General features: G+C 41.5%; 1 protein-coding gene across 1 annotated transcript; it reads left to right on the top strand.

Annotated features, from left to right (window-relative positions):
* The first annotated feature begins 485 nt into the window (after positions 1-485).
* ebna1bp2 (EBNA1 binding protein 2) lies at positions 486-7,080 on the top strand. Its single transcript, XM_015971008.3, has 9 exons — positions 486-782; positions 977-1,060; positions 1,404-1,576; positions 4,424-4,547; positions 5,044-5,133; positions 5,222-5,297; positions 5,421-5,505; positions 5,598-5,769; positions 6,546-7,080. The coding sequence occupies exons 1-9, from the start codon at positions 687-689 to the stop codon at positions 6,591-6,593; spliced, it is 948 nt and encodes a 315-aa protein (XP_015826494.1). The 5' UTR covers positions 486-686; the 3' UTR covers positions 6,594-7,080.
* Positions 7,081-13,706: the final 6,626 nt, after the last annotated feature.

Here is a 13,706-nt window from a genome sequence, read left to right as displayed (position 1 = left end):
AACTGTAATGTCAAAGATTAGACATGAAAATATTAGAAAGTGACTGATGTTATATTGTGTTTGTTTGACGGATAATTTTATTTTGTAAAAAGGGGCAGAAATTATAAGACTCTCTTCTATCTGCTCCTTTTTGTTCAAATTTTTTTTCAATATGTTAATGTATGTTGCATTTGTTTGTGTTTATTGTATACATTTTGAATGAAATAAAAGATTAAAAAATAAATAAATACCAGGCACACCAGTGAGAGCAACGAGATCCAATCTCCAGCCAGAAAAGTTTGTTCTAGTTTATCAAAATTAACAAATATAGAATTCTAACGTCAGTTGGAGTTTACTACTGGTAAAAAAATAATAATAAATAACTAAGAAATTATTACATGATATTTATCATCATTAAAATAATGTGTATTATTAGTTGCCGTTATAAAATGTTAGTATTAAAATATTAGTAAAGTAACAATAACAGTTGATGTGTCTCGCCTGCTTTTAAAATTATTTTCAATTAATTTTGTCATGTCGGAACTTCATTTATCTTCATTCTTTGTCTTCTGTCGGACAATTTTCGCGAAAGAGCAAACCCATACGTCACTTCCTCCTCCTGTGAATCGCTCCACACGTGAGCGACTGTTTGTTAACTCGTGTCGTTGTTGCTGTTTTGTGCAGCTTATAAGACAAATTCGGATTTTATGATCATCCCTGGCAGGAGTATGGATTCGGCAGAGGAGGACCCGCAGCTGGGTGAGGAGTCAGAGGAGGAACACATCGAATTATCGGATGGAGAAGTAAGTTTTATGCTAACTTTGACTTAAGCCAGCTGCACTAAAGCACCTGTTTTGAGTTTAGCTAACTGGTCAGGCTCTGTGTTGAAACCATCGACACATATACGGTTGAAACGGGAACAAGAAACAACGATGATGGGAATGACATAATTAAGTCAAGAGTTATTTAAAAATATTTCTGTGGTCTTTGTGTTTAGCTTCAAGAAGCCCTCTCTAAAGGGTTGCTCAAACCTGGGATGAACGTCCTGGTGGATAAAAGCAAGACGTTCGTCAATAATGTGGTGAGTAATTAAGGTCAGAGTAGTCATTATGCTGTTTTTATTATGAAAAAAAAACATACTTGTACTTTTTACTTTGTATATAATAGATAAATCCTGCATTTTGACAAAGAACAGAATAGAAACTCGCTCCCTTTATTGTCTGGGTGGGAAAATGTCACAACTGGAGCAGACAGGATTGTAAAACAGTAAGATTAAAGAGTAAACAATAAGAAAACATACAACGGTATTGCTTAAAATATTAAAAATACGTAGGAATCCAAAGATGTGTTGTAAACAATCTAAATATTTATTTGTTTTCTTTTCTCTCCGTGGCAGTTTGCCTAACACATTTGTTTTCCTTCAGGAGGGATTGAAACTCTGTCTTGCGGAGCTGCATAAAGATCTAGCCTGGGTGGAAAGGTTAGACATGACCAACCCACCTGCTGATGAAGTTCTCACCAACGCTGAAGGGAACGTTTCTGCTGTGTCCAACGGAGAACTCAACGCTGATGATGATTTCCAAAGAGAAATGTTCTTGTAAGTTACAGCTGAGGTGCAGTGAACGTCAGCTGGTGGTCTACAGGCCAGGCCACATCCAGCCCACCAGACTTTTCCACTTGCCCCCCAACTCTTTGGCCCCTAACTTCCTACAATTGGGAGACTTTAAAGTTTAGCAGCAAGTTTTATTTCCCAAATATCAGTAATTGTTTACGTTATTCAAACACGACTGAAACCACAGTAAAACAGTGTTGATGGAAAACAAAACCATTTCAAATATTAATAATTTAAGACACAATAATACTTGAACTTTATTTTAGAAGAGCTTCTGGCCCTCAAGGTGTCTGCTGACCTTGTCCATACGTAGCCATTAAAGACGAATATCTGCCCTCTGAAAAAATAACGTCCACACCGCCTCGTTTGTAGAATTAGTCATGTGTCTACTTCCTAAATGATGAGCGCACCAACGCGGGGTCTTGTTCTATGAGCTAGGTAGTGTTGCTGGACCCACCACTACACGTGACCGCATAAGTGCATTGTTAGGCACATTGATAGGCGTGCCAGACTTGTAGGCGGCAGTCTTCCTGCTCAACTTCAACATAACATGAAACATGGCGCCTATCTCGTTTGTGCAGACCGATAAGGAGGTAGAATGGCTCTTAAATGTAGTTTTATAACTAGTTCAACTACTAGTTAAATGTAGTTTGATAATGCGAGCTCGGCTCTGAGGGCATCCATGTTGTAATGTAAACACAGGTCGCACATGGGCAGTCAGCATTTTTGTCACAGTGATGTGAAACCTAAAACTCCGGTTATTTCTGTCCACACAGAAACCGAGAAAATGCAAATCTTCATTTCAGCTGGAGCTTTTAAAAAGTTTAGTTTTTGATGCATAAATTGGTTTTTCTTGTGGATGACAGGCCAAATTGTAGAAAAATATCTTCGCTTTGGGAGGTGTCCGATAGCGATGGGTACCGAATTCGGTACTTTTTAAGGTACCGACCGAATTCCACAGTACCACCTGAGCACCGATTCACGTCATTTCAAACTGTGCCTCGTTTCGGTACCCGTCCTTCATAACGAGAACTTGCCTAGACAGCTGCGCATGCGCAAGAGTGTTATGTCGTCGGTTGCTGCGAGCCAGTTGTAAACAGAGCAGCATGGTAGAAAGAGCGCACGCTAAAGCTTGGGTCCACTTCACTAAATGTGATGGGTAACAGGGTGATGATGAAACCAGCGACAACGATCTGAGTGAGACATCCTCATCTTAATCTGCTCCAGTAGTTAAATAAAATGTTTAAGATAACGTTAGCTTGATATGTTAGCTTCCGTTTCGCTAATGGTGTGTTCGCTTTCTCCTCGGAACTCCGAATTTCCGACTAGAAGAACATGAACGCGCTCTAAAGTTTGGCTTCACTTTACTAAATGCGACGGGTGAAGATGAAACCAGCGACAACGATCTAAGTGTGAGGCATCATCGTTTTAATCTGCTCCAGCAGCTAAATAAACTGTTTAAGATAACGTTAGCTTGATATGTTAGCTTCCATTGTCACCATTGTTATCAGCTAATGGTGCGTTCGCTTTCTCCTCGTAAATTCTAACTTCCCGGTAGGAAAAATCAAATGAAAAAGGACGGCAAAAGGAATGAAGATGCACAGTAAATTTAGTTCACAGTAAAGATGTTTGCTTCAGTTTAATTATCAGCTTATAAAACTACAAGGACGATGTTAAAATACAAACAGTTGTATGTTATTTATTGTGATATATATCAAATATTGTTATATATTGAGAAAAATATATATTTAATTATAAAAGAGAATTAAAATATTAAACACTCAAAAGTATCGAAAATTGGTACCGTTAAGTACCGGTATCGATTCCTAGGTACCGGGAATTAGTACCGAATCGATTCAAATGTCAAAGGTACCCATCCCAAGTGTCCGGCTACGTGTGGACAGGGCCTTAGTTGAGGACTGGTCTAAAGCTTCATATTTAGAAGTACTCCGAAATTGATTCTGTAGTTTACGGTAACCAGTATAGAGATTTAAGAACAGGAGTGATGTGCTCAGGTCTCTTGGTTCTTGTTAAGACTCTAGCTGCAGCGTTCTGAATAAGCTGCAGTTGCTTCCCAGCTTTTTTTGTCAAGACCAGCCAAAAGAGCATTGCAATAGTCCAGCCTACTGGAGATGAACGTATGAATGAGTTTCTCTAGGTCTTGTCTGGACATGAAACCCCTGAGTTGTGCTACTTGGTGAAGATGATAAAACACCGATCTAGTTATAGCCTTAATGTGACCAGTGAAGCTCAGGTCTGAATCAAATATTTAGTTTATCTACAGTAATAGAACTCTGATGAAGACGTAATCTGTCGAAACGTCAGTTCTTTTTGTTTTGCACCTATGAAAGTACGAAGGACCAGTTTGCTCCAGCCATACTTTATTCTCTACATTTAGTTTTTCTACTTTACCGTGAACAGTAGAGAAGTGGTTCCACCTAGTAGACACTTAATAGGCACGTAATATTAGTAAAAAAAAAGATGTAAAAATCTCTTCACCTGCCAACAGCTCTGCGTCACCTTCTTCACGGGCTGAACTTCATTTCCACTTTGCTCATAACTGGATACAGATTAAAGAAAATGTGTTATGAAACTGTTGAGGCCACCAAACGATGCTAATTGTGTAAACAGTGTAAGTTGGTTTTGGGATGCGAGTTCATGACCGAGTACACAAAACTCCTTCATTGTCGACGAATGATCCGGCTTTACAGAAAGGCCGAGTTGTACAAAATGTAAACATAATTTTTTTGTCCGGTTCAAAAATACTGCACAGTTAAATGGTGATTAAACTAAAAGTTTATATGATGTCTGTGATTCTGTGTTCACACACAGCTACCGTCAGGCTCAAGCTACAGTCCTGAACGCGCTGCCTCTCCTAAACCAACACGACATCGCCACCAAGAGGCCCGATGACTACTTTGCAGAGATGGCCAAATCAGATCAGCACATGCAAAAGGTGAGTGAGTGCTGCATGATTACATCATGTGTTCAGTGATTTAATGCTAGATTTAACTCACTCATCTGAACAGGTTTTTTTTGTTTTACTCATTCGCTGCCAGCGTTTCTCACCGTTTTAACGGTTTTTTTAAGAGTCACAGAACGTTGCGCGCTAGGATGATGTCAACGCCAAAACAAAGCGGAGACTCACCTCTTACATCAGGATGCGTTTCGAGCGTTATCCGTTCTTTCATAACCAGTTGTCGAATTGTGATCGGCAGAAGCTTTTTGGGTTCGCGCCTTACTTATTTTACAGCAGCGGCCCAAAACAATCTCCTAACACATGGATTTTCTGCTTCCTGATCACGTGACATGTGCGGATGAAGATCGGCTTTAGAGCATAGATGTCTGTTCTCACGGTGCGGGGACTAGTTCCGACGCCCACACAGGGAAAAAAATGCAGATGACGACTTTAGTCTGATAGTTATAAAACATGTTTTTCTTCCTTCACCTAGATCAGGAAAAAGCTGATCTCAAAGCAGCTGATTCTGGAAAAGTCGGAAAAGGCGAAGAAACTCCGCGAGCAAAGGAAGTTTGCCAAAAAGGTTGGTTTTATACACTTTTCTCTTCGTCTGTAGATTCAGATTTAGTTAAATTTAAAAATGAATTAACCCTAATTTGATTTTTCTCCAGGTCCAAGTTGAGGTGATTCAAAAGAGGCAGAAGGAGAAGAAGGCGATGATGTCTTCTGTAAAGAAATACCAGAAAGGTGGATTTTCACTTCTCTACTCTAGATTTAGTTTCTCTAATGCTCAAAAGTAAAAAAAAAAAAAAAAAACATAGTTTTAGCTTTTTCATTTAGGAAATATTTTAAAGTGTTTTCCCTTTCCAGGAATTACTGACAAGCTGGATTTCTTGGATGGCGATAAGAAAACAGCTAAAGATTCTTCCGGAGCATCAAAAAAAGTACAAAGAGGGTGAGTTTATTTCCTATCCCACACGTGCGTTAGTCATCAAACTTAGGTTTTCTGGCTCTGTTACTAAACTGTGACTTTAATTCATTTCTCAGTCCCAGTGCCAAGAGGAAGTTCAAGGACCAAAAGTTTGGCTTTGGGGGCAAAAAGAGTGGAAAGAAGTGGAACACCAAGGAGAGTTTCAACGATGTTTCAGACTTCCGTGCCAAAGTGGCTCATGGCCGGGGCGAAAAGGGGGGGAGGAAAGGAAAAGGAGGAAAACAAAATGTGAGTCACACATATATGAAAACACTGACTGATTTACGTTTGTCGCCCTAAAGCCGGGCGTACTCTGTGCGACTTTTTCACTTTTGTGAGCCGATTTTCCACTCGTGCGAGAATCCACGAGATCGGGGTGAGTTTTGCGCTGAGCGTCGTGTAGTGTACAGGGGGTTACGAGAGGCGATTAACACCACGTGACCAGCTACCGATCAGCAATCGTGAGCTCGCACGGACTTCTGGCGTGTTTGATATTTTGCTCGTCCCTCGTGTGGGTTGAAGCGGCGCAGTGAGCGGCTGCGACCCAGAAGTATCAGAACTGCTCACGGCGCATGCGCAATCATGCATCAACACCGCTCGCCCGCTATTTCCCTAATAACACACGTTTTTCGTTTTTATTTCAACATGTTTTTTTACTCACAATGACAAGAAGGCGTGTTTGTCGTGTTCATGTCAAATTAAACTGATCACAAAACACAGATTTACTTTATTTCGATTTCCTCGTCCAACCCCCATAAATCCCTGTGTGTCCTCCTGCAGCACTCCCGAAGGACAACAGGCAAAACAAGACAAAAAAGTCTAACGTGTTGAGTAAAAACTGCTATTTTTAGCATATTTTTAGGTCCGACGTGTTGCTGCCAGAACTGGGTTGTACAGTGTGAGCGCATGACTCGTGAGATCTGCTCTGCGAGGAAGTCGTACAGTTTGAGCTGAAGCGGAGTGCTACGAGTGAAAAAGTCGAACAGTGTCCGCCCAGCTTAACGTTTAAAATTTTGTTTGTTTAGAAACGCCCAGGCAAATCTGTTCGCCGGAAGATGAAGGGACGCTCATGAAGGTGGACGGAACCTGGATCACAACCCCTGTGATGCCACCAGAGACTTGTAAAAGACTAAGCCTTCCATTATTTTTTTAATATCACTAAGTCTGGATCGATATGGAGGGATTCTTAAACTCCAAGCTGCATGGAGGAAGATGAGATGAGGAGGACATCGGTGCAGTGCATAAGAAGTTTGTTATCTGTATTAATGACCCCAACATGTTAGTAAAGGGTGGTTTCTTTAGTAATTACACCAGAGCCTGCTGCCTAACAGACACTGCTTGTTTTGTTTTTGTTCAACTTCTCCTCGGCTTATTGTTTCTCCCCCATGTGACGTGACATTTTGTTATTGAGCTGCTGTCAGTTTTGCTCTTTCTCATTCATCAACATGATGATGCATCATTGGTGAGTGTGGCCTGTGGAAAGTCATGGCTTAGTTTGCAAAGAACAGGTCCACTTTGTGTTACTGTTGTATGTTTGTAAAAAACCCAACATAATTTCAATCACTTTTCTTTTGTATTTTTTCCACAAATGGGAAAGATATGTGTTGCTGTGACATCCGTGCGACGTCTGCGGAAATCCTTTCCCTTTTTTTGAACTTCAATGACCGGAGCTGAAAAAGATAAATGCTCTATGAGCTGCAGCCAGTGAGGCCCCACATCAACATTTTTAGTTATGATGGAAACTCACGGTCGACTGCCGTTGCCTCCGGGGGTTTCCTGGACGTGAGGTTGTCAGCGAGGACATGAACTAAAAGAAAACCAATGACATCATATTTTTAGCACATAAAACATTTAAAGAGCAAGTTGCCCCCTACCATAGTATTACTCCACTCCCACTTAGTGATGTGTCGGTCGCGAACGAACCGGCTCTAAGAGCCGGCTCTTTGAAGTGAAAGACGGGCGCCGGCTCGTCATTGGGAGCCGTCCCCTCCCCTCTTGCTTTGGTGAAAGCTACAGGCGATTGGTCAACATGTGTAACTGCGTGTCCAGACTGTCCACACACAGTGCACATGAGGGTGGAGGGAGACGAGAGGGAATGAGGAGGAAAAAGGCGAGCGAGAGAGAGTGCGACAAAGACGGTGAGAAAATGAGCGCCAGCAGTCGGAAAGTGGAGATTTCCTAGTGTTCAGTTATTAAATCCATAGAAATGATAAATATTTGAAATATAGCATTTTTTTTTACATTATTAAATCATTTTACATATAGTTTTTCATTATTTTGGTTATAAATGTACGCAACAGAAAATCTAAGGAGCCACTTGAGAGCCGAGAGAGCCGGCTCTTTTTGGTGAGCTGAGCCAAAAGAACCGGCTCTCTAAAAAAGAGCCGGAATTCCCATCACTACTCCCACTTGCTGTTTGAAAAATGCAACAAATGCTGTTGCCTAGCAGACCGAGAGGGCGGAGCCACTAACGAATACACGCACACAGGCTAACAACGACATTGTGACATCATATAATAATGCATTGAACTTATATAGCGCTTTTCAAGACACCCAAAGACGCTTTCACTCACATTCACACACTGCTAGTGATGGTAAGCTACTTGTAGCCACGGCCGCCCTGGGCAGGTCTGACAGAGGCGAGGCTGCCATTTGGTGCCGTCGGCCCCTCTGACCACTAACACAAGCAAGTTGGGTGATGTGTCTTGCCCAAGGACACAACAGCAGGATACCCCTGGCGGGAGCTGGAGTCAATCCCATAACCCTCCGATCATGAGGCAACCCGCTCTACCACCTGAGCTACTGCTGCCCCGATATGGTACCAGCTAACGTTCTAGGGTACCTCTTAGCCAATAGCGATGGCAGATTTAAATTCAAATGCAGTGCAGAGTTTTACCTGACAATGGCACAACACCGACAGTTTTAGGCCAAAAATTACAATTTTAACTAATGTGCTAAACTATTGACTACACGTGTCTGCAGCACAATTAGACACACATTTATGTAGTTTATCAAAAAAAAGTTGATTTGGGGGTGACTTGCTCTTTAAGATTTGAGGGGGGAGGTTGGTATGTCACAAAGTAAAATAAAAATCCCAGTTCATTACTGAGCACAACACAAGCAGTCTGTCTAAACATTTAGGTTTAAAATAATTTAATCAATAATATAATCAATCTTTTTAGCAAGCTATCCTCAACGCTAACGCCAAAAACCTAACTACAAGTCTTGGCTACAAGTCAAGTCAAAGATCAACAGACAAATTTAAATTATTCAATAAATAAATTTGACCTGAGCGGACCGGGCCGGTGTGGGTTCATGACGATCTCCTCGGAGATCTTCAGAAATACTCTTTCTACTGTGATTCTCTCCATCATTACAGCGTTTTGACGATCGTAGTCCTCCACTCCCGACATGTCTGCTAAGCGGGAATGCAGCGGATGTGTGACTGTTGTAAAATCCGTTTGAGTCAGATTTACCTGGGTGTTGCCTAGCAACGGTAAACGACTCCGAAGTTGCAGTTACGGGATTCGAACACACGAGGGAGGCACGCGCTCAGACGATCCAATCCAACTTTATTATAAATCACTTCTAAACAACCAGCACGTAAACAAAATAGCCCTGTGTCTAAATAAAAACAAGGGAGGGTCATCAGTATATTCAACAGAAAGTCTGTAAAGTGAGAATCATGTCGGTAATGTACTTTTTAGTGTTGCTTTTAAACACAGCAGCTTACTAAATGAAGTGTTTGTCAACTACTTTCATATTAGCATACATTCTTCTTCTTATAATAATAATAATAATAATAACAACAATAATCATAATAAAGAATATGCGCAAATATTATCCGGACACATGAACTTATTTTTTTAAATGTCAAATGAAAGCAAAATGCTGTTTAATTATGGGTAAAACTTGTTTTTGGTCAAAACTAATCAACTTCATTGAGGTTTAATGTTTTAATGTATTTTCTCTTTAGGTATGTGATTTTAAAAATCACAGTTGACTTTAGATGTGTGATTAAAAAAGTAAAACCTTTTATTAATTTATATAAAAATGACACAAATATGACTATTTATTGATTGTTGAATTTGTAAAAAAAAAACTGATAATTGGAAGAAAATTAAGGGAGAGTTGGTTCTGAGATGAGTAAATATAGAAAATTATACAGAAACTTTTCCAGCACACAACCTTTTGCACTTAGATCTTGAATACAGGTGAAACTCAAAAACTCGGAATGTTAAGCAAAAGTTCATTTATGTCAGTAATTAAACAAAAAAAAATGAAACTAATATGCAAAGCTTGATATTTCACACCTTCTTTTGTTATAATTGTGATTATTTTGGATTACAGCTGAAATTCAACATTCAAAATCTCAGAAAATTAGAATATTGTGAAAAGGTTTAATATTCTAGACACAAAATGTCACGCTACAATCAGCTAATGAATCCTAAACACCCGCAGAAGGTTCCTGAGCCGTCAGATGGTCTCTCAGTCTAAGCTGAAATACTGAAAAAAAGCTGACTTTTGCACCATTGTCTAATTTTTTGTTTCATCTGTAGTTTGCTCATAATTATACTTTTCAACACCAACCATGCGCTCAGCCTGAACAGTTTAACATTGGTTAGCAGAGACCACTCTTCCTATTTGAAAGCATTTCCCTCAAACTGCTAACTTTCTTTAGCAAACACACCAGTCCGGCAGTAGTCAGGTCACAGAGTGCTACATATGTCCAGTCAGTGTAAACTCAATAGAATAGAATAGAAAATGTCTTTATTGTTTCAGAGAGTGCAGACTTGGGTGTAGCAGCAGCAAAGTATGAAGAAGGATAAAAAAGTGTGAGAAATATACACACACATCATTTAGACAATGTAATTTACCACTTTTGAATCCACCTTGACATGAACAATAGCTGACTATTTACATATTTACTATTTACAGTTTTTTTCTATTGCTAAAACGCGTTTTTCAAAACTGTACGTTTCTTTCAAAACTGCACACACAAAACCCCAAACATAACACACAAATTCCTAAACCGTGGCTTCCCTTTGCAACAAAACCCTGCCACCACATATCGTAACATGTTCCCAAAATGGAACACATGTTTTCATTTGGTAAACACAGCCACATTTTCACATGACACACACATACCATTCATTGCTTAAACACAAGTAGCCTTTGGGTGAACACTACCAAGCATGGAAAGAACACTGAAGAGCAAAACTGAAAACACAATTTAGGTAATTAAACCAGTTCTGCAATAGCTTCATGCATGGGGTGGGACACATGATCTGTCTGCAATGTTTTGTTTTTTTTCCATTGGAGTCTTTCTGTCTCCAGCAAGGCCACTCTGAGTGCAGAGTGAGTTTTATGAAACACGTTTTCAGAGGATGCCTGATGGCAGTTCGGTCACCTGGTACTGACTCTTCATGGATGTGGAACTGCACAATTCAAAGAACTCAGATTTTCAATTAATCACAATGAAGCTTAAAGTACTGAGACATGTGGAGTATTTGTGAATGCAATGCATTTATCTACTGTATTTAAAATTTCCCATCTCACCCTCTGGGCTCATCCTTCCAAGCTCGGGTCCTCTACCAGAGACCTGGGAGCTTGAGGGTTCTGCAGTATCTTAGCTGTTCCTAGAACTGCACTTTTCTGGACTGAGATGTCTGAGGTTTATCCTGGGATCTGCTTTAGCCACTCCTCCAGTTTGGGGATTACTGCCCCGAGTGCCCCGATGACCACGGACTCATCAATGACTTCACACTCCAGGCTTTCTCAAGTTCTTCTGTTCCCCTCTTTTCTTCTCAGAAACAAACACTTGTCACATTTCCCCTTTTCTGTCGTTGATGTGAATCTTGGGCACGTGCGCGCGTATGTGTGCTTCCACTCACTAAACAGACAGCTTAATAAAGGTCGAGATGCTCAGCTCTCAGTTCCTGTCTCATAACCTGATTCATGCTTTATTGGCCCAGTGCGAAAGATAAAATGGAAACAAGTAATAACTCAAACAGTGGAGAGGCTCGGCGGAGGATTTCATTGGGAGTTGGTGACACGTCCCCTGTGGTGTTTGTGTACGTGTGTGAGAAATGAGGATGGGAGGGCTCGTGGTGTCAAACTTTTTTCCCTGGCTTCTGCCACACTGTCCAACCATGTTATTATTGTCAGAGCATCTTCTGAGATCCTCGGGCAGAGAACGGTCAAAGGCCGGTTTGTGAGTTTGTTCTACTCTACTTGCCAGAGGAGGAACTACAGATGATGTGTGACATGATGGAGTATGAAGCTTTGAGTAAACTCTTCTCTGACAAGTGAAGGTAAAGAGGAAGCGTTTCAAGCCATTTGTGTCTTTACAAATTGGATCTAATCTCAGTTTTCCTTGGGGTATTTAGGAAGGGAATATGTTTGGCTTTATTACGGCTCAAAGAGATAATGTGATTGAATGAAAACAGGGAGATGCGTTATGAGGGCACTGATCTGTAAAACTCCCAGGGTGTGATTAAAAAGCGCGTGTGTGTTTTTTTTATCATGTCCCTTTATCAACTTGCAATCAGCACAAGGATTATTTTTATTTAAAATCTGGTCTCTAATATTTTTATTTATTCATTTTTACAGTTGCAGGACTTATTATTATCAAAGCCCATGTGCCAACAGAGATGTCCAAACGTTTCTGGTTCTGACCATTACAGTCATAGAACCCTAAATCCAGCTGGTTAGAGTCATTAAAGAGCAAATCACCCCCTACCAGATTATTACTCCACTCCATCTTCCTGTTTGAAAAATGAAACAAATGCTGTTGCCTAGCAGACCGAGAGGGCAGAGACGCTAACAAATACACACGCACAGGCTAACAGCAACATTGTGACATCATATGGTACCAGCTAACATTCTAGGGTACCTCTTAGCCAATAGCGATGGCAGATTTAAATTGAAAAGCTGTGCAGAGTTTTTACCTGACAACGGCACAACACTGACAGTTTTAGGCAGAAAATTCAAATTTGAACTGAAATGCACTAAAATGCAAAACTATTGAATACACGTGTCAGCAGCACGATTAGACACACATTTATATAGTTTATCAGAAAAAAAAGTTGATTTAGGGGTGACTTGCTCTTTAACAAGTCAATTCCATCCATCCATCCATTTTCATCCGCTTATCCAGAGTCGCGTCGCGGGGGCAGTAGCCTAAAGCGAGAGGTCCAGACTTCCGTCCCCCCAGCCACTTGGGCTAGCTCCTCCGGAGGAATCCCAAGGCGCCAGGTGAGAGACATAGTCCCTCCAACGTGTCCTGGGTCTACCTTTAGGTCTCCTCCCGGTTGGATATGGCCTGAAAACCTCACCAGGGAGGCGTCCAGGAGGCATCCTGACCAGATGCCCAAGCCACCTTAACTGGTTCCTCTTGATGTGGAGGAGCAGCGGGTCTACTCCGAGCCCCTCTCGAATGAACAAGCTTCTCATCCTATCTCTAAGGGAGAGCCCAGCCACTCTTCAGAGAAAACTCATTTCGGCCGCTTGTATCCGCAATCTCGTTCATTCGGTCACTACCCAAAGCTCATGACCAAAGGTGAGGGTAGGAACGTAGATCGAACGGTAAATCGAGAGCTTCGCCTTCTGACTCAGCTCTCTCTTCACCATGACAAACCGGTACAACGCCCGCATCACTGCAGATGCAGCACCAATCCACCTATCGATCTCACGCTCCAGTTTTCCCTCACTCGTGAACAAGACACCGAGATACTTAAACTCCTCCACTTGGGACAGGACCTCATCCCTGACCCGGAGAAGGCATTCTACCCTTTTCCGAAACAAGACCATGGTCTCAGATTTAGAGGAGCTGCTTCACACTCGGCTGCGAACCGCTCCAGCGAAAGCTGAAGATCACGTTCTGATGAAGCCAACAGGAACACATCATCTGCAAAAATCAGAGACATGATCCTCAGGCCACCAAAACGGATGCCCTCCACACCTTGGCTGTGCCTAGAAATCCTGTCCATAAAGGTTATGAACAGAATCGATGACAATGGGCAGCCTTGGCTGAGTCCAACTCTCACTGGGAACGACCCCAACTTACTGCTGGCAATGCAGACCAAGCTCTGACACCGGTCATACAGGGACCTAACAGCCCGTATCAGAGGGCCTGGTACCCCATACTCCCGGAGTACCCCCCACAGGATCCCCCAAGGGAAGCG

The sequence above is a fragment of the Nothobranchius furzeri genome, chromosome 8 (genome assembly GCF_043380555.1).
Source record: "Nothobranchius furzeri strain GRZ-AD chromosome 8, NfurGRZ-RIMD1, whole genome shotgun sequence".
Classification (NCBI taxonomy): Eukaryota; Metazoa; Chordata; class Actinopteri; order Cyprinodontiformes; family Nothobranchiidae; genus Nothobranchius; species Nothobranchius furzeri.
The sequence above is the reverse complement of the archived record's forward strand: the minus strand, read 5'-3'. Positions and strand labels throughout refer to the sequence as shown.